The 19,685-nt window shown below is 66.1% G+C and overlaps 1 protein-coding gene across 1 annotated transcript; it reads left to right on the top strand.

The window, feature by feature from the left end:
- The first annotated feature begins 12,027 nt into the window (after positions 1-12,027).
- Positions 12,028-19,470, top strand: LOC136163226 (basic proline-rich protein-like). The gene is made up of 5 exons (XM_065927666.1): positions 12,028-14,439; positions 14,543-14,547; positions 14,687-14,825; positions 18,909-18,969; positions 19,118-19,470. The coding sequence occupies exons 1-5, from the start codon at positions 12,028-12,030 to the stop codon at positions 19,468-19,470; spliced, it is 2,970 nt and encodes a 989-aa protein (XP_065783738.1).
- The last annotated feature ends 215 nt before the right edge of the window (positions 19,471-19,685 follow it).

The raw sequence follows: 19,685 nt of genomic DNA, 5'->3' as shown, positions 1-19,685 counted from the left end.
CTGGAGTCACGGCCACCCCTCCACGGCGGTGTCCCCAGACCCCAGGAGAGGCCTGGCACAGACGGAGAAACAGGGGTGCTTGTGGGGTGGAGATGGGGGCAGGGTTGAGGGAAGGAGAGACAATGAGGAGGAGAAAGAGGTGGGGGGAGAAAGAGGAAAAAGAGGAGACTGGCCCCCCAGCCCACGTGCTTGCAGAAAAGGTGGCCCCTGACCCCCGACCCGGCCCCCAAGAAGCCCCGGAAAGCTCCGATGGCCTTTCAGTTCTGAGCCTTCGTGGACAGATCGCCGGAGCTGCTGGCCTTGTTCTTGAACTCCAGCAACTGCTGGGGCCTGAGCTCCTGAAGGGGAAGGAGCCTCGGGTGTCTGTGGGCCCCGCCCCAGCTGAGAGCCGCCAGCAGACAGATCAGACCCAACCAGGCGGGACCAGGAAGCCAGAAGCCGCTGGAAATCACCCACTAATCCCTGTTCTAACCCCGTGATCTAATTTCCCGCAGGCCTGGGCTAAAAGACACCTGGGGGTTAGCGACAAATTTAGACCGTGTGCGAAAGTGCTGAGTCACGCTCGCCTGTTTGGAAAACAGAGAGCGCTAATTAAGTTACTGCCCAGGAGGAAGAGGCTGCCGCAGAGGAGTGGAAAAAACCCGCCGTCACCGGCAGAAAGCGGCTCCCCAAGGACCGCGAATCAGCCCAGGCGGTGTGACCCCCATGGCCAGCCCCCACCCTCCCCAGGCCTGGCTGAGCTCTCCGAAGGGGGCTGGGATCACAGGGCGGCCCCTCTCGATACAGACTGTGAGCGCCCCCAGCAGGGAGGGGCCCGGGTCCCCCACCCCCAGGGGAAGAGGAAGACGGAGGAGAAAACTCAGGGGGCCTGGAGAGTCCTGGGGGGCCCGGGGGGCACAGAACTGGGATTTCCAGCGCCTCCCCTCCTCCTGCAGCCACCCCGCCCTCCTCCCCCTGAGCCCACGTAGGGAGCATGTCTGAGCCAGGAGGCGGCTCCCTGCCGGGGGCACCCTTGGGCAGGTCTGACCGTCACAGCTTTCAGTCTGGCCTTGACATGGCCTGGGTGGCGGGGGCAGCTGGCTGAGCCACACCGTGGTGGGTGCGTTGGCAGACACTGGTGTCCAGTGGAGGAAGTGAATTCACGGGTGAGGCCAGGTTGCAGGAGGCAGGCAGGGATGGTTAGAGTCCAGATCTGAGCAAAGGAGATGGCGTCGACTCCCTTAGCAAATTCTTGCGGGCACTCATCTGGGACAGACTGCTGGGGAGATGAGCTCAGAAGGAACCGAGCCCCTCTATCCGGAACAGACAAGATGAGACGGTGACCCTGGGTGGGGCCCCTCCTCCCAGAGCCCTGTCCAGCAGGGGGACCTAGAACAGACACATGGCAGATAGGAAGAGACGGTGACGCTGGGTCTCTGCTCCCTCGACCCACCTGGTCTTGCAGGCCTCACCTCCCACCCCGATCTCGTCAGCACAGTACCCAGGAGCTTGGAGAGTGAACGATCCACCCAGAGCCCTGCCTCCAGCCCGGATCCCACGTGTCCTATCTACCAGGCCTCCTCTGGATGAGAGGAGATGCCCTCTGCTACCTCCCAGGGGGAGGGCCTGGCAAGCCACAGCATCACGGGACTTGAGAGCCCTTCTGTGCCTGGAAAGGGGTCCCCGCACAGCCCAGCGACCAGGGAGGGGTATCAGGGGGGTGCACCTCATGCAATCCCTGAGAGATTGCGCTGGAGCCTGGAGCCCAGGATTCTGCCCAGACCTCGCGCCTGGGGCTCCCCTGGTCCTGCCAGCGATGGGGTTCAGGCAGGAAGACACCCCCACCTCAGAGACTTCACCTTGGTGGTGTCTGGAGGCCTTCCCCAGGGGACAGACCCTCTCCCTCTGCTTGGGAGGATCATCCCAGGACTTTTGCTGACTTCACAGACAGGTGCAGATGACCAGCATGGAATCCCCTGCTGAGGACGGGTGTGTTTGCAGAGAGGAGGCAGGAAGGACCATCAGGATGCTGGGTGCACAGACCCCCAGCCCCTGCTGCCTGCCCCTGACCACCTCCCAGCCTCACCCCTCACACTCTCCTCCCCACGCTCCAGCCATTCTCACCCCTGATGTCATCTCTGACTGCTGGGCCTTTGTTCTGGCAACTGCACGGAGAGCCTCTCCATTAGTACGATGCTTGGGCAACCCAGGGGTGGTGTGGCAGCTCGGCTACAAGGACCCAGACCTTTCCAGCATCCAGTCTGCCTTCCCTAGGGTGTAGCCTTTGTCTTCATGGCCCAAAATGGCAGCCTGAGCTCAAGCCATCACATCTCTGTTCTAGCCAACAGGATGGAGGATGGGACAAAGGAGTCATAAAGAAGTCACAGGGTACTTACCAAACTGCCTTTTAGGGACTGTTTCTAGAGGTGACATAGGACACATTCGTTTGTCCCAGTGGTGGTTACTTAGTCACGTGACTATCTGTCACGTGAGAGAGGCCGGGAAATGTTTTCCCCACTGAGGACTGGGGTGCTTGGTCTGCCAGGCTTTGCCATCAAAGCTGCTGCAGGTGGAGGAGGATGCAGCGTGTAGGGACGCGGCCCCAAGTGGCCAGACCTGGTCCAGCAGAGCTTTGAAGACTCATTGTCTCAAGACGGCAGGATAGTCTATGGCCATACCACTCTGAACGCGCCCGATCTCGTCAAGATGGCAGGATGCTGTAAATTCTACCCCACCGTAGACCTGCGTCTGCTTTGTTAGTAAAGCAATGTTTCCACCTCCTCCCCTGCAGATCCCTGAGTGAAATGGACTTTGTGGGATGATAAACAATGTTCACCTGGGTACACGGGCCCAGCACCGTGGGATCAGGCCCCAGTCTGACGAGAGCAGCCTGGGTCACTGGCAAGGGCCCCCCTGGCTTTGAGGCAAAGAGGGCACTGAAAGGTGTGGCAGTAAGGACGAAACACAGTGTGTGTGTGTGCGTGTGAGTGTGAGAGTGTGTGTGCGCACGTGTGCTTGTGTGTGTGCACGTGCATGTGTGCGTACATGTGTGTGCGTGTGTGCGTGTGCATGTCTGTGCACGTGTGTGTGTGCATGTGCGTGTGTGTTCCTAGATTCTCTTAGCAATGGCCATACCACGTATTCTATGTTTAAGCCTAGCATCTCATTTTGAGCTTCCCAGGTGCACAGTTGGTACAGAATCTGCCTTCCAATGCAGGAGACACAAGAGACGTGGGTTTTTTCCCTGGGTTGGGAAGATCTGGAGGAGGGTCTGGCCACCCTTTCCATTATTCTTGCTTGGAGAATCCCATGGACAGGGGAACCTGGCGGGCTATAGTCCATGGGCTGTAAAGAGTCAGACACAACTGAATACATACACACACACACACGCACACATATCATTTTGCAGCTGTGTTTTCACTCTCATCGGTGTGTTAGACTCCATCGTCTCATGGAAGAAAGGCAGTCTTTTGCAGAAGAGAAAACGGTGGACCAGAGAGCCATGTCTTGCTTACTGTCCCTCTGCTGGTCCTTGGCGATGTTGAGTTTAGGTCCCAGGTCTCGTCTGGAGCACAGCGTCTCCTCACCAGGAGCTCTGAGGACTGTGCTGTCCTGCAGACGCCTTCTCCAAGTCTGTAAAGCTGAGCTCTGCCGGGGCTAGCATCCAGCCTCAGTCAAGGCCCCACACACAGAGCCTGGAATCTGGAAGGGGATGAAGGGAGATGCCACAGGCGGTTACAGCTGCAAAGACCCTGTTTCCAGATGAGGTCACGTTCTGGTCCCAGGGTGAGGACGCCACATAGGGAGCTGGGGGACGTGACCCAACCCTTGCCAAGCAGCCTCCTGTCCTGGGCCCCACCTCACACTCATGCCTCCTGCTCCGTCCATCCCAAACCACCCCCCAGCTACCCCATGGGCACTCCCTGGCCTCCCACAAAGGTGCTCAGTGTCCACCTCGCCCCTCAGCACCCACCCCCCGCTGGGCACAGCCTTGTGCACCCAGAGGGCATCAGATGAAGCTCATGAATGGGCTGGCAGGTGCAGGGGCATTTTTCACTCCACCAGGTCCAGCCCAAGCTCCTACAAAAGCCTCTTCAGTCCAACCAAGGGGAAGACCCTGTCTGGTGATCAAGGAGTCCAGGGAGGCCCACAACTCGAGGCGGGGAGGTGGTTGCCCTTGCCTCCCGCTGCCAGGCGGGCCCCAGTGAGCCGGCCTGGAGGTGTGCTGACAGCGGACAGTTCAGCCTGGCCTGGGTCTCTCAGGAGCCCCCCAGTCCCGCCCACACAGGGAGCCCCGAGACGAGGTGTGCTGGGTGTCTCCCTGGAAACACACTCACTTGCGTTTCCAGCCCGAATTGCCACGTCAGCTCCATGGCTCCCCAGGGTCACTCACGGGGAATCCAGCCTTCCTGCTACCAGGCTGGGAGGCAGCCAGCGGCAAAAACATGCCTGCAGTAGGCAGTGTGCTGGGGCCTCAGGGAGCAGGGCGGATGGGAGCTGGACCCCGGGCTGATGCGGCTTCCTGTCCCGGGGCAGGGCGGTGTCCAGGGCCACAGAGGGCCGGCAGCGTGGCTCGTCCTCGTCAGGTCCCCAGGCTCCAACCGGGGCCCAGAGGGCGGTCCTGGAGGCGCTGGGCAGGGGCCTCTGCCTCCCGCTGGCCCCCGTGACCAGCCAGTGTGTCCCCGAGCCACGGGCTGGCCCAGAGGCCTCTGTCCTCTCTGGAGCCTCCCTGGCTCCAGGCTGAGCGTTGCTCCCTGCCTCCCTCCCCTCCTGCCACACCCCCTCCAGCTGAGGGGAGTCGGGAGGTGGACCGGCTGAGGTCTGCTGGGCGCCCACCATGAGCCGGACCCCTCCGGGGCCCACCCACCCCGTCCAGCTCAGCTTTCCCCCTCAGTGCAGACCCTCACCTCAGCTGCCCACTGTTGACTGCGCTCTGCAGGGTCTCCATCCCCAAAGCCCCCCAGCCAGCACACTCGCCCCGCAGCTCGGACCACCGTCCCAGGAGCTGCTGGGTGGAGACTCCGCTCCCGTCACTGATTCCAGCCAATGCGAAGTGGTGTCCACTCGGTTCCCAAAGCGGTCCCCAAGTCCATGCAGGTCTGCCCTAATTCCACGCACACTCCTGGACCTGAGCTGATGCGGCCGGGGGTCCCCCACTGCCTCCCTCTGCTCCCTGCCCTCCACTCCCGACAGCAGGCGGCACCCGCCCCCACCTTCTTTAGCACACCCGATGCCCCTCGGCCCTGCCCGGCACCCCGGTGCCCCTCAGCCTGGCCTTGCCCGGCACCCTGATGCCCTTCAGCCTAACCCTGCCCGGCGCCCCAATGCCCCTCGGCCCTGCCCAGCACCCCGATGCCCCTCGGCCCTGCCCGGCGCCCCGATGCCCTTCAGCCTGGCCCTGCCCAGCACCCCGATGCCCCTCGGCCCTGCCCGCCGGCTCTGTCCATCAGAGCGCCCTCCTGGGGGCGGTGGGGGGGGACTCCTCCTCCTGGAACGCCCTCCCCTGGTGGATCTGAGTCCCCAGATTCAGAGGGGCCGTCTCCTGTCATCAGATCCCAGCCTGACGTCCCTCCTGGGAGGCCGCACACCGCCCGCCCCCACCCCATACAGTCTGACCGTCTGCTTCTCCACCAGAGGCTCCTACTGTGATCTTCCCCGATTCTTCATCTGTTTACTCACCCCAACCCCACACTTCGGATGATGAGCTTTCCACGGCAGCGTGGTGGGGGGTCTCGCTCACTGCCTCCCCCCAGGCCCCCGGCCACCCCATGTTGTCACTGAGTGTCCCCCAGGACCCCTGGGAGAGGGCCGAGCCCGGGCTTCCCCGGGGCCTCGTGCTGCAGACTCCGCACACCCCAGGGCCCCCGGCGGGCAGGCCACGCATCACCTGCTCCCGGATTCACGCTCTGCGTCTGTCTCGTGAATCCCAGGCTGGCACTTTGCTCCCTCAGGGGTCAGAGGTGCTAGAAACACACAAAAGGAGAGAAGTTTAATGGCGGGCCTCCCAGATCCTGGCCCCCAGCTCTGGGCAGCCCCTTCCTGACCCACTGAGATGCCCCGGGCACCAGGCCAGCTCCCGGGAGGCACACCCAATGTGTGTCGGGGCGGGTGACTGTCCTGGGCTGCCAGGACCCGTCCCCACAGCGGGCGACTGAAGACCGCAGCGCTGTGTCCTCTCCGGCCCGGGGCCCCCGAGTCCAGGACCACGGCGGGCAGGGCCCCCAAGTCCAGGACCACGGCGGGCAGCGCCACGCTTCCCTGGGGGCTCCCCAGAAGGATCCTTCCAGCCGCAGGCACCCCAGGTCCCCTGGCTGGAGGCTCCGTCCTCACACACCCTCCTGTCCCCCGGCCTCCTCTTCCAAGGGCGCTTGTCACGGGGTTTGGTCCCACCTGATGGCCGGACCTCAGCCGGAGGCCCTTCATTCAGTGACGGCTGCAGACCCTGTGAGTAAGGCCACGGGCGGGGCCAGGCGGGGCGGGCACAGCTTCGGTGCTGCATCCCCCCCACCACAGTGTCTTCTCCTTCCCAATTTTAGCGCCTCCACCGGGCCCCGCGCCCTGCCCGGTCGTCCCTGCGTCCTCTGGGTCTGGCGCAGGCAGGCATTCTGTAAACACTGGCGCCGTGCTCCGGGCCAGCCCAGGCCGGGTGTGACGACAGAGCAGGGGACCTTTCTGGGCCCCCCGCCCCAGGCTGGCGAAAGTCCTGCGTGGATGTTTACAGGCGGGATGCGCCTCCCCACCGCAGTGCCCACCCATCGCAAGGCAGCACGCAGACCACTTGGGCGGCTGGGCGCTATCTCCCTGGGCCCTCCAGGACAGCCTGCGGCTGACACCTGAGCCCCCACTGCGGAGATCACCTGCAGACCTCGGAGCAGAGATGACCCAGCGCCCAGAGGTGACGCGGGCGGGCAGGGACCCCAGCCCAGGCCGGCGGCTCATTAAGGCGGCGCGGGAAGCAGCTGGGGGTGAGTTCACAGCCGCGAGCGGGGCACACGTTTAGATCGGATTTATCTTTATTTTACAGAAGTTCACAAATGAGGAGGAGGTGAATGTGTGACCCACTTCTGCAGCTGATGGGCACAGTGCTGGCAGAAACGCTATGGCAACCAGATGCATGGGCTTAATTACATCAGTCCAGGGCGCTCTCTCACGAAGATCCATGCGGAGCAGACACCTTCACCTCTGCCTCCATCGGGGAGAAGGAGACGCCGGCTCTGGGGGTGAGAGGAGCCCATCCACACCGCCCTCCAGGCCAGCTGCACCTCAGGCCTGAGACCTGCCCGGGCCTGGGATGGACGGGGCCATGAATCAGAGCTGTGAACTCCCCCCGCCTCCCGGGCCCCACGCCAGCTGGTCCTCTGGCCGCGTGACAGCCGCCCGGGCTGGCTGGGCCGGCCTCACGTCTCCCATGTGCACCTGCCACCTGGCCCCGGACCGGCCCCGGAGCAGCTCTGCCAGTGGGGAGGGGCCTGGCATCCAGGGCAGGCCTGGGAGGGGCAGGCGGAAGGGGAAGGGTCGTGGGGAGAGCCCGCATCTCAGGAGTCACCCGGCATCAGCAGACGCCCATGAGTGGGCAGAGAAGGTGGGGGGGCCACCCAGACCCCCGCGTTCAGCACCCTCTCCCTCAGATGGCAGGTTCGGGGTTCCCAAACCCATCCTCCAAGACTTGTCCAACCCACAGCCTCACGAGGGACCGCGGGTCGGGACCCCAGCGCCTGGATCCACCAGGAGAGCTGGACAGCCTCTGTCACTGAATAAAGGAAGGTGAAGGGCCCACGTGCTTGCGTGGCCATGCGGTCAGCCCCAGGCCCTGGCCACTCACGAGGCAGGCTGGCCAAGCCGCCCGTGGGCACAGGCTGGCCCCGGAAGGTCCTGCTCCGGAACTGAATGCTCAGCCAGGACGTGCCGCACCCTCTCCCGCTCGGACCTCACTGGTCAGAAGCTGTCACGTGGCCCCGCCACCCACAGGGACCCAGGAAGTGCCAACCGCGGAGCCAGGGGCCTGGAGACCTGTGGGGAGCCGCGGTGGTGACACCACGGCGGCCAGCAGAAGCGTCCCCACGACCGCCTCTGCCCCCCAGGCCTGCAGCCCCGGAGCCGGGACCCCGAGGGCAGCGACCCCTCCCCCGCGAGCACCAGGCTGGGGGCTCAGCGCTTGCTCATTTAGCCAATCCCTCCGCGCGGGGCTCCCGGAGGGCGCAGCCCCAGGGGAGCGCCACCCGTGGGGGGCATGTCAGGAGACCCCCGGCTCAATCCCAGCCCCTCCGCCCACCTGCTGGAGGCAGGCAGGCCCACCCGCAGCCCGAGCCTCTTCTCAGCCTCTGACTGCAGGACAGCAAGGCCCTGCCTCCCGGTGCTGCTGAGCGGCTCCTGAGGCCCAAGGGATGTGACGTTTCCAGCTCCCGGCTAAACACCTGGAAGAGAAGCAGTGACATTCACGGGACGACTCTGCCAACTGCCCAGGAAAGCGTGTCCTGAATCGACTTCACATCTAGCACGCTGCTTAGGTGCGGAGGCCGGGGAAGGCTGGGCTGGGGGGCTCTCGTACACGTGTGTGCACACACACACACACGTGTGCACATGCCCGTGAGGAGGGCCCGGGGAAGGCTGGGGGGCTCTCATACACACGTGTGCACACACACACACACACACACACGTATGCACATGCCCGTGAGGAGGGCCCGGGGAAGGCTGGGGGGCTCTCGTACACACGTGTGCACACACAGACACACACACGTGTGCACATGCCCGTGAGGAGGACCTGGGGAAGGCTGAGGTGGGCGGTCTCATACACGTGTGTGCCCCCACACACACACACGTGTGCACATGCCCGTGAGGAGGGCCCAGGGAGGGGCCAGTGTGCTGGCTCACACGGACACAGACGTGCACACGCAGAGCGGAGGGCACAGGGAGCAGGGCTTCGCGTGAGGTCTGGGGGCCGGCGGCTGGCCGGGGGACGGAGGGTGGACGGCTGCGAGTGGCCGGGACTGCAGTGGCCGCACTTCAGTGTCGTTAACGACAGCTTCCTCCAGGCCGAGCTTGTACTTTCCTTGATGGTTGGAGAAATCTTGAGACAGGAGGCACCCAGGGATGGGAGGGGTCCTGTCCGCAGAGGGGAGGCTCAGAGGGACCCCAGAGCAGCGTCTCCCAAATGAGTGAAGAGATGGGACCAGCTCAAGGTCTCTAACTCTGCGGAGGGGCAAGGACTCAGCTGGGGAGGGGGCGGGCTTGTTCCAAAAGCAGGTGCCTCCGCCCCCTCCTGCAGCCCCCAGGGGTCTCGACTAGGAGAGTCTGGGGGGCCCAGGACCCCAACAGCCTCCCCAGGAGATCCTGATGCAGGCAGCTCCCAGCTGAACATACGGAGATTTCTCTTCAGTGTCCAGGCCAAACATGGAATCTGCTGTTTCCATGAAGGGGCCTGGGTTCCCTTGCAGGCTATACTCAACCCCACCACCCAGAGCTAAATTGGCTGTCTCGCCCTTCCATCTACAAGAAGAACTGGCAGGAGGAACAGTTCAGTCTTAACTCATTTCCCAAGGCTTCATAACACACCGACCAAGAGAGTTTTCGGCAATAGATCCTTCACTAAAGGTTCAGTGAGGTGGGGACCAGACGTTGACACTGAGCTACATCACAGAAGGCTGACGGCAGCGACTTCTCCAAATTCAGATTCTTTGTCTCTCCCACGCGTGTGTGTTCAGTCCCTCGGTCATACCCAAGTCTTTGCAGCCCCATAGACTATAACCCACCAGGCTCTTATGTCCATGGGATTTTCCAGGCAAGAATGCTGGAGTGGGGTGCCATTTCCTCCTCCAGGGAATCTTCCTGACCCAGGGATCAAACCTCCGTCTCCTGTGTCTCCTACATTGCAGGAAGGTTCTTTCCCCTAGCGCCACTTGAGGTCTGCCATCCATACCCCACGGTGACGTCAGGGACCCACTCAGCCTCTTGGTCACAAAATGACTGCCACAGCCCCAGACCTCATTCACATGTTAGGCTGGAGGAAAGGAGAAGGGTAAAGGCAAAAGGGATGTGTCTGAATCAGCCTCCTGCAATCAAGAAAACAGTGAGAGTTCCAGGAGCCCCACCAGCCAGACTTGAGTTTACATGGGTAACGGGTCTCAAGGGCCACCCTGACCTCTGGGACGTGCGGCTGGGAACATCTACAGCTAAGCACGCGGTTGTGCCAAACAAACAGTTTCTAAGGAGGGAGGGGAGGGGGTGCTGAGGAGGCCAGCTGCAGTGCTGGCTCCGCCCTCACGAGACAGAACCGGACATGAGCCAGGAGGGCTGGCAGGGAGGCGTCCAACCCTGGTGAGGTGGTTCGGGGCACGGAGCACGCACTGTGGGGTTGTTAAGGAATCCCGACTCCGGGCAGCTCCGTCCTGGTGCTGTGGACAGGCCCTCGGGGACGGGGTCCTGCATGCTCTTGTGGCTGCAGCATCCTGCCCACATCACAGCCCGCGCTTCTTTACCTGTTGGCCAAGACCCCACAAGACGCCACGCGTCTCCCACCCCCTCCCCAGATGGGGCTTTCCCTGTCTGTCTGGGAAAGCATCGGTCTCTTCCTCCCTTGAAATTTGCCAGGTGCCAGCAGACGCCTGGGAGGAGGGGACGCTGGCTTTGAGAGGCGGGCAGGAGCCCTGAGAAGCGTGGCGTCCGTCTCAGGCCGGGCGCTCCCTGGGCGGCCCAGCATCTGCCCGGCCCGCCTGCCTCCGCACCTCCCTCTGGCGGCCTGGCCGTCAGTGGCACGGCTCCCACAGCCCCAGGCCCCAGACACAGCCCGGAATTTGCCTCCTGGGGAAGTAGTGGCATAGAGAGTCGCCTCAGGCCTCTCGAAGCAAGTGCTAGAAGCTCCTGTGGCATCTGATCTCAGCTCCCACCTTCAGGGAAGCAACCTTCAAGACGTGACTCCCTGAGAGGACCAGAGCTCAGCTCCTGCTTAAAGCCCAGTCTCAGACTTGAGACGGAGGGTGGGGGCTTGGCTCTTCCTTGCACGTGTGCCCAGTTGTCTGACTCTATGCGACCCCTTGGACTGTAGCACCCAGGCTCCTCTGTCCATGGGATTCTCCAGGCAAGAATACTGGAGCGGATAGCCATTTCTTCCTGCAGGGGACTTCCCTGACCCAGGGATCGAGCCAGAGTCTCCTGCATTGGCAGGCGGGTTCTTTACCACTGAGCCACCAAGTTGGAGATGTGTTACCTCCCTCCCTCCCGCCCCCTCCTTCCCTCCCTTCCTTCTTTCTCTCTTTGTCTAACAAGATGCCTCATGAAAATAGCACAAGTAACAGCTGCTTCAGAAGCACAAACCCGTGCCAGGGCTGTGCTGAACACCCCCATGCTTCATCCCGTGTAGCTGTCACAACTGCCCTGAAGTCACTGTTACCACGTCCCCATTTCACAGATCAGAAGCCGGAGGCTCAGGAAGCATAAGCCCCAGCTCCAGGCTGCAGAGTCGCTGGGCAGCAGAGCCAGGATGCAAACACAGAACTCATAGCTCATGCGCTGAAATCACACCCGTCTTGCTATAATAGGCTTGTAGCAGTTTCTGATTTTCTTTTCCAAGGTGGTAATCGGGAAGTGCAAAAAAAGAAACGAACCCCAAACTAACCAGGCTCTTTCATACACACACACACACACACACACACACCTCACAACTTAACTAGAAACGCGACTCTCACAACAGCGTTCTGGTGTGTCTGGAGCACAGCTTGACGGGCAGGGCAGGCTGGTGGGGCAGAAGAGGTTGCCTGGGGCCAGAAGGTGGGACAGCTTCTCTGCTGGCCCCTGGGGGCCATCTGAGAGCCACCGGCCAAGCCTGCAAGGAGGGACGTGGCCATCGTTTCTGACTCTGAAACCTAGGCTGACATGTGGAATGGGGAAATGGTGCCCCCTCAAGAGGAGAGTGTCCCTGAGCTGGGCAATATGATGGAGGTCTGCGACCTGACTGTGTGGAAGCAAGGAACAGAAGTGGGAAAACCAGGCTGAGTGGCCCCTCCAGCACCAGACCGCGTGAGCACAGAGCTGTGTCGTCCCTCCCCAGGCCACATGAGCGCAGAGCCGTGTCCTCCCTCCCCAGGCCGCGTGTGCTCAGAGCCGTGTCCCCCCTCTCCAGGCCGCGTGTGCTCAGGGCCGTGTCCTCCCTCCCCAGGCCGCGTGTGCTCAGAGCCGTGTCCCCCCTCCCCAGGCCGCGTGTGCTCAGGGCCGTGTGCTCCCTCCCCAGGCCGTGTGAGCGCAGGGCCGTGTCCCCCCTCTCCAGGCCGCGTGTGCTCAGGGCCGTGTCCCCCATCCCCAGGCCGCGTGTGCTCAGGGCCGTGTCCCCCCTCCCCAGGCCGCGTGAGCTCAGGGCCGTGTCCTCCCTCCCCAGGCCGTGTGAGCGCAGGGCCGTGTCCCCCCTCCCCAGGCCGCGTGAGCTCAGGGACGTGTCCCCCCTCCCCAGGCCGCGTATGCTCAGGGCCGTGTCCCCCCTCCCCAGGCCGCGTGTGCTCAGGGCCGTGTCCCCCCTCCCCAGGCCGCGTGAGCACAGGGCCGTGTCCTCCCTCCCCAGGCCGCGTGTGCTCAGGCCCGTGTGCTCCCTCCCCAGGCCGTGTGAGCGCAGGGCCGTGTCCCCCGTCCCCAGGCCGCGTGAGCTCAGGGCCGTGTCCTCCCTCCCCAGGCCGCGTGTGCTCAGGGCCGTGTCCCCCCTCCCCAGGCCGCGTGATCTCAGGGCCGTGTCCCCCCTCCTCAGGCCGCGTGAGCTCAGGGCCGTGTCCCCCCTCCCCAGGCCGCGTGTGCGCAGAGCCGTGTCCTCCCTCCCCAGGCCGTGTGAGCGCAGGGCCGTGTCCTCCCTCCCCAGGCCGCGTGTGCTCAGGGCCGTGTCCCCCCTCCCCAGGCCGCGTGTGCGCAGAGCCGTATCCCCCCTCCCCAGGCCGCATGTGCTCAGAGCCGTGTGCTCCCTCCCCAGGCTGCGTGAGCGCAGAGCCGAGTCCTCCCTCCCCAGGCCGCGTGAGCGCAGGGCCGTGTCCCCCCTCCCCAGGCCGCGTGAGCTCAGAGCTGGGTCCTCCCTCCCCAGGCCGCGTGAGCGCAGAGCCGTGTCCTCCCTCCCCAGGCCGTGTGAGCGCAGGGCCGTGTCCTCCCTCCCCAGGCCGCATGTGCTCAGAGCCGTGTGCTCCCTCCCCAGGCTGCGTGAGCGCAGAGCCGAGTCCTCCCTCCCCAGGCCGCGTGAGCGCAGGGCCGTGTCCCCCCTCCCCAGGCCGCGTGAGCTCAGAGCTGGGTCCTCCCTCCCCAGGCCGCGTGAGCGCAGAGCCGTGTCCTCCCTCCCCAGGCCGTGTGAGCGCAGGGCCGTGTCCTCCCTCCCCAGGCCGCGTGTGCTCAGGGCCGTGTCCCCCCTCCCCAGGCCGCGTGAGCTCAGAGCTGGGTCCTCCCTCCCCAGGCCGCGTGTGCGCAGAGCCGTGTCCTCCCTCCCCAGGCCGCGTGAGCGCAGGGCCGTGTCCCCCCTCCCCAGGCCGCGTGAGCTCAGAGCTGGGTCCTCCCTCCCCAGGCCGCGTGAGCGCAGAGCCGTGTCCTCCCTCCCCAGGCCGCGTGTGCTCAGGCCCGTGTGCTCCCTCCCCAGGCCGCGTGTGCTCAGGGCCGTGTCCCCCCTCCCCAGGCCGCGTGTGCGCAGAGCCGTATCCCCCCTCCCCAGGCCGCATGTGCTCAGAGCCGTGTGCTCCCTCCCCAGGCTGCGTGAGCGCAGAGCCGAGTCCTCCCTCCCCAGGCCGTGTGAGCTCAGGGCCGTGTCCCCCCTCCCCAGGCCGCGTGAGCACAGAGCTGTGTCGTCCCTCCCCAGGCCGTGTGAGCGCAGGGCCGTGTCCTCCCTCCCCAGGCCGCGTGTGCTCAGGGCCGTGTCCCCCCTCCCCAGGCCGCGTGTGCGCAGAGCCGTATCCTCCCTCCCCAGGCCGCATGTGCTCAGAGCCGTGTGCTCCCTCCCCAGGCCGCGTGAGCTCAGAGCCGGGTCCTCCCTCCCCAGGCTGCGTGAGCGCAGAGCCGAGTCCTCCCTCCCCAGGCCGCGTGAGCGCAGGGCCGTGTCCCCCCTCCCCAGGCCGCGTGAGCTCAGAGCCGGGTCCTCCCTCCCCAGGCCGCGTGAGCGCAGAGCCGAGTCCTCCCTCCCCAGGCCGTGTGAGCTCAGGGCCGTGTCCCCCCTCCCCAGGCCGCGTGTGCTCAGAGCCGCGTCCTCCCTCCCCAGGCCGCGTGTGCTCAGAGCCGTGTCCCCCCTCCCCAGGCCGCGTGTGCGCAGGGCCGTGTCCTCCTTCCCCAGGCCGCGTGTGCTCAGGGCCGTGTCCTCCCTCCCCAGGCCGCGTGTGCTCAGAGCCGTGTCCCCCCTCCCCAGGCCGCGTGTGCGCAGGGCCGTGTCCTCCCTCCCCAGGCCGCGTGTGCTCAGGGCCGCGTCCTCCCTCCCCAGGCCGCGTGAGCTCAGAGCCGGGTCCTCCCTCCCCAGGCCGTGTGAGCTCAGGGCCGTGTCCCCCCTCCCCAGGCCGCGTGTGCTCAGAGCCGCGTCCTCCCTCCCCAGGCCGCGTGAGCTCAGAGCCGGGTCCTCCCTCCCCAGGCCGCGTGAGCGCAGAGCCGAGTCCTCCCTCCCCAGGCCGTGTGAGCTCAGGGCCGTGTCCCCCCTCTCCAGGCCGCGTGTGCTCAGGGCCGTGTCCTCCCTCCCCAGGCCGCGTGTGCTCAGAGCCGTGTCCCCCCTCCCCAGGCCGCGTGTGCGCAGGGCCGTGTCCTCCCTCCCCAGGCCGCGTGTGCTCAGGGCCGTGTCCCCCTCCCCAGGCCGCGTGTGCTCAGAGCCGTGTCCCCCCTCCCCAGGCCGCGTGTGCTCAGGGCCGTGTCTGAAGCAGGTGAGGAGGGCTGGAGCCTCCCGAGCTCTGGGAACGCCAGTTCCTGCTGCTCGTTCGGCCTGGAGCCGGAGCCTTGGGGCAGAAGCCTGCGGCCGCTTAGCTGGCTGTGTCCCGTCCTCAGACCGAGCTCCTCTGAGGGCCTTGGGCCTTGAGCCTGGGAGCGGACTCGGGAGGGAGTTCCCTGTGGTCCAGTGGCGCTGACTCCGCTCCCCCACTGCAGGGGCCTGGGTTCAGTCCCTGGTCAGGGAACTCAGTCCCCCATGCTGCAACTAAGAGCCAGCACAGCCAAGCAGATATTTTTAAAAAAGAGACAGAGAGGGCTGAGGGGGAGGGCTGAGGGGGAGCACTGAGGGGGAGCACTGAGGGGGAGGGCTGAGGGGGAGGGCTGAGGGGGAGCACTGAGGGGGAGGACTGAAGGGGAGGGCTGAGGGGGAGGGCTGGGGGGGCTGAGGGGGAGGGCTGAGGGAGGGGACTGAGGGGGAGGACTGAGGGGGAGGGCTGAGGGGGGGCTGAGGGGGAGGACTGAGGGGGAGGACTGAGGGGGAGGGCTGAAGGGGAGGGCTGAGGGGGAGGGCTGGGGGGGGCTGAGGGGGAGGACTGAGGGGGAGGGCTGAGTGGGGCTGAGGGGGAGGGCTGAGGGGGAGCACTGAGGGGGAGGGCTGAAGGGGAGGGCTGAGGGGGAGGGCTGGGGGGGCTGAGGGGGAGGACTGAGGGGGAGGGCTGAGGGGGAGGACTGAGGGGGAGGGCTGAGGGGGAGGACTGAGGGGGAGGGCTGAGGGGGAGGGCTGGGGAGGGCTGAAGGGGAGGACTGAGGGGGAGGGCTGGGGGGGGCTGAGGGGGAGGACTGAGGGGGAGGACTGAGGGGGAGGGCTGAGGGGGAGGGCTGGGGGGGCTGAGGGGGAGGACTGAGGGGGAGGACTGAGGGGGAGGGCTGAGGGGGGCTGAGGGGGAGGGCTGGGGGGGCTGAGGGGGAGGGCTGAGGGAGGGGACTGAGGGGGAGGACTGAGGGGGAGGGCTGAGGGGGGCTGAGGGGGAGGGCTGAGGGGGGGCTGAGGGGGAGGACTGAGGGGGAGGGCTGAGGGGGGCTGAGGGGGAGGACTGAGGGGGAGCACTGAGGGGGAGGACTGAAGGGGAGGGCTGAGGGGGAGGGCTGGGGAGGGCTGAAGGGGAGGACTGAGGGGGAGGGCTGGGGGGGCTGAGGGGGAGGACTGAGGGGGAGGGCTGAGGGGGGCTGAGGGGGAGGACTGAGGGGGAGGGCTGAGGGGGAGGACTGAGGGGGAGGACTGAGGGGGAGGGCTGAGGGGGGCTGAGGGGGAGGACTGAGGGGGAGGACTGAGGGGGAGGACTGAAGGGGAGGGCTGGGGGGGAGGGCTGGGGAGGGCTGAAGGGGAGGACTGAGGGGGAGGGCTGGGGGGGGCTGAGGGGGAGGACTGAGGGGGAGGACTGAGGGGGAGGGCTGAGGGGGAGGGCTGGGGGGGCTGAGGGGGAGGACTGAGGGGGAGGGCTGAGGGGGGGCTGAGGGGGAGGGCTGAGGGGGGGCTGAGGGGGAGGACTGAGGGGGAGGGCTGAGGGGGGCTGAGGGGGAGGACTGAGGGGGAGCACTGAGGGGGAGGACTGAAGGGGAGGGCTGAGGGGGAGGGCTGGGGGGGGCTGAAGGGGAGGACTGAGGGGGAGGGCTGGGGGGGCTGAGAGGGAGGGCTGAGGGGGAGGACTGAGGGGGAGGACTGAGGGGGAGGACTGAGGGGGAGGGCTGAGGGGGGCTGAGGGGGAGGGCTGAGGGGGAGGGCTGGGGGGGGCTGAGGGGGAGGGCTGAGGGGGAGGGCTGAGGGGGAGGACTGAGGGGGAGGACTGAGGGGGAGGGCTGAGGGGGGCTGAGGGGGAGGGCTGAGGGGGAGGGCTGGGGGGGGCTGAGGGGGAGGGCTGAGGGGGAGGGCTGAGGGGGAGGACTGAGGGGGAGGGCTGAGGGGGAGGACTGAGGGGGAGGGCTGAGGGGGAGCACTGGGGGAGGGGACTGAGGGGGAGGACTGAGGGGGAGGGCTGAGGGGGGGCTGAGGGGGAGGACTGAGGGGGAGGGCTGAGGGGGAGGGCTGAGGGGGAGGGCTGAGGGGGGGCTGAAGGGGAGCACTGGGGGAGGGGACTGAGCGGGAGGGCTGAGGGGGAGGGCTGAGGGGGAGGGCTGGGGGGGCTGAGGGGGAGGACTGAGGGGGAGGGCTGAGGGGGAGGACTGAGGGGGAGGGCTGAGGGGGAGGGCTGGGGGGGCTGAGGGGGAGGACTGAGGGGGAGGGCTGAGGGGGGCTGAGGGGGAGGACTGAGGGGGAGGGCTGAGGGGGAGGACTGAGGGGGAGGGCTGAGGGGGAGGGCTGAGGGAGGGGACTGAGGGGGAGGGCTGAGGGGGAGGGCTGAGGGAGGGGACTGAGGGAGGGGTCCAGGCCTGTGTTAACTTTCTCCAGATGTCCTTTGGGCGTCCAGATGTCTGCAAGGAGCTCATCCTTACATCCTGATGATGAAGGGTGATCTCTCTCTCTAGCCCAGAAACCCACTCGTCATCACAATGGCAGAGAGAGACCCGCTAGACGCCGACAGACTCCTCGAGAGCCGACCCGGGAAGGGCGGGCACCCGGGAAGCCTGCGCTGCCGGCTCCATCGGGAGCGGCTGGGGACTCGGCGGTGTCCTTGCCATCAGAGCCCGGGTTGACGGCCCGTGTGCCGCCTGCCTCACCAGCATCATCCTGGTGACGGCTTTACTCCGTGGCCTGGAGCCTGGCGGAAGCCCCTCAGGGTCAGCACCGCTGCTGCTGTAGCTGGGACTAAGCTGAGGGTCCAGGGTCGGGGGTGGGGGCGGGAAGGGGCAGAGTGGTCCTGCGTCCACGCCCTGGCCCTGCCCCCCACTCACACCTCGGACAGACCCACCTCTCCTAGGTAGGATCGTGCTGGTGAACCTGGGTGATGCTAACCTCAGACAGGGTCTCGAAGCCGTGGGAAAAGGATGGTTAGAAATGTGAACACTGGGCTTGGCTGGAGCAAAACAGGCTAGGGAGAGGCGGACAGACCCTGATCTGGGTCTGGTGTGCCTCCTGGACGCCTCACTGCCGTGGCGGTGCTGGGGGGAGGTGCGTGCCCATGGGGTGCTCAGCGGGTGTGGGGCAGCAAGGCCAGGTTGGGGTGAGTGAGGCCCCTGGGTTGCCGGCCCCCAGGTCAGAGCAGCCAGAGCACAGTTGATCTCTGGGGGCCTCCCCAAGGGGTCCAGGCTGACCACCCCTGGAGCGCCATGGAGCCTGGGCCCCTCCAGAGGGTCTGCAAAGCCCAAGGAAAAGAACAGCGTTCACGAATTCATGCCTCAGTCCCTAAGGCTCTCGGGGCCCATGAGCAGCCTGATAAGGCGGGACGGGGCAGAGGGCATCTCCCAGGCATCACTAGGAGCCCCGTGGGCTGACTTCCCGCCGGCTTTGGCATCCAAGGCTGTGGCCGCCTTGAGAAGTGCTTCTACCATCCTCCTTCTCAGCCCCAGGCTCCCAGCCAGGAAGCAGGGGTTCGGGGGCCCCAAGGCTCAGGCTACTTCCCCCCATGACCACTCCCACCTCCTTCACCTGGCTTGCCCAGGGCCTCTGAGCCTGCGATGGATGGTCAGGCCAGCACGGTTGCTAAGTAACCACAGCTGGGGCCGGGGGAGCCGGGCCAGACCTGATGGGCTTGGACGTGCTGGGTTCCACCGCCTTTCCAGGTCTGCCTGTGACTCCGCAGCTGTGGCTTTGAATTCCACACCCGGGGCATCTGTCTCCAAAGCAGGAGCCCGTGTTTATCGCTGCTAACGGATGTTCCCGGGAGGGGGTGTGTCACAGTGGTCTATAAATTTAGGTGTGCGCCCCTAGATGGAGACGGATTCGTGTGTCGAGAGTTTGGCGGCCGCCTGGCTGGGAGAGAGACAGATCTCCTTCGGGCCGCCGAGAGGCAGCTCATTTGTTCGGGGGAGAAGTGGGGGGGTGGGGACCCATGCCTCTCATTTGTCTGGCGATGCCTCGGAAGCTTCCCTGCCTGTCTCAACACCTGGGGCTGGGCTACCCCCCTCTCTGGCTCTGTGGCCAGTGGGAACAGCCGGTGAGGGGCTGGAAGGACCCCGAGCAGGTGGGCGCAGGCCGAGCGGGAAGTCAGGGAGGCAGCCACGGAGAGGCCCGGGGCTGAAGCCCCAGCTCGGAGCTGCAGGCCCCGGAGGCAGACTCAGAGCTGGACAGGGTGGCTCACAGAGGTGGTTCGGGGCCCGATCAGGGGTCTGCACACCTGCCTCCGGCCCCCAGCCTCAGACGGAGGAGCTCTTTCCCCGGGCACCGTGGTACGCTTGGCCCAAGCGGCCGCCGGCCAGGGCCGGGCACAGCCCCCCAGAGACCTCAGAAGTGTCCACCCGTCCGTCCTCGGGAGCGTGGCCCCTCACACCCTCACCTGCCCTGCCCATCCGCCCGGCCCGAGCGGCCCCGGAGCCAGCCTGCAGGTGGCGGCCGGAGCAGAGATGTGCGCAGGTTCGCGGGGGCCAGGAGGGGTGCTGCTGGGCTGTGCGCAGGTTCCGGCAGGAGACGAGGGGCCTGCCCGGGCCCCCTTCCACAGCACGCGAGCTGGCCTAGCTCCCACCGCCCCGGCCCTGAAAGGGCCCTGAGCCTCGGGCTGCTGGGCCAGAACCTGAGACGGTGCCCACTTCCAGGAGGAGCACCTGAGAAGCTGCTCCACGCGCCTGGTCAGCACTGGGCCAGAGGAGCACCCAGACGGGCTGCCTTTCCCCCCGCAGGACCCCCCAGTCCCGGCCCAGTCAGGCACGTCCCCTTAACACCTGCGCAGGAGGCCCGGGCCTTGGAATCCTCACAGACCAGGCCT

Source organism: Muntiacus reevesi, chromosome 3 (assembly GCF_963930625.1).
Source record: "Muntiacus reevesi chromosome 3, mMunRee1.1, whole genome shotgun sequence".
Classification (NCBI taxonomy): domain Eukaryota; kingdom Metazoa; phylum Chordata; class Mammalia; order Artiodactyla; family Cervidae; genus Muntiacus; species Muntiacus reevesi.
The sequence above is the reverse complement of the archived record's forward strand: the minus strand, read 5'-3'. Positions and strand labels throughout refer to the sequence as shown.

Coding starts and splice junctions, on each gene's coding strand:
- LOC136163226 (XM_065927666.1), top strand. CDS start 12,028: ATGAGCGCAGAGCCGTGTCCTCCCTCCCCAGGCCGCGTGTGCTCAGAG. Junction 14,826..18,908: donor CAGGGCCGTGTCTGAAGCAG/GTGAGGAGGGCT, acceptor CTCTGTGGCCAG/TGGGAACAGCCGGTGAGGGG. Junction 18,970..19,117: donor GGGCGCAGGCCGAGCGGGAA/GTCAGGGAGGCA, acceptor TCCGGCCCCCAG/CCTCAGACGGAGGAGCTCTT.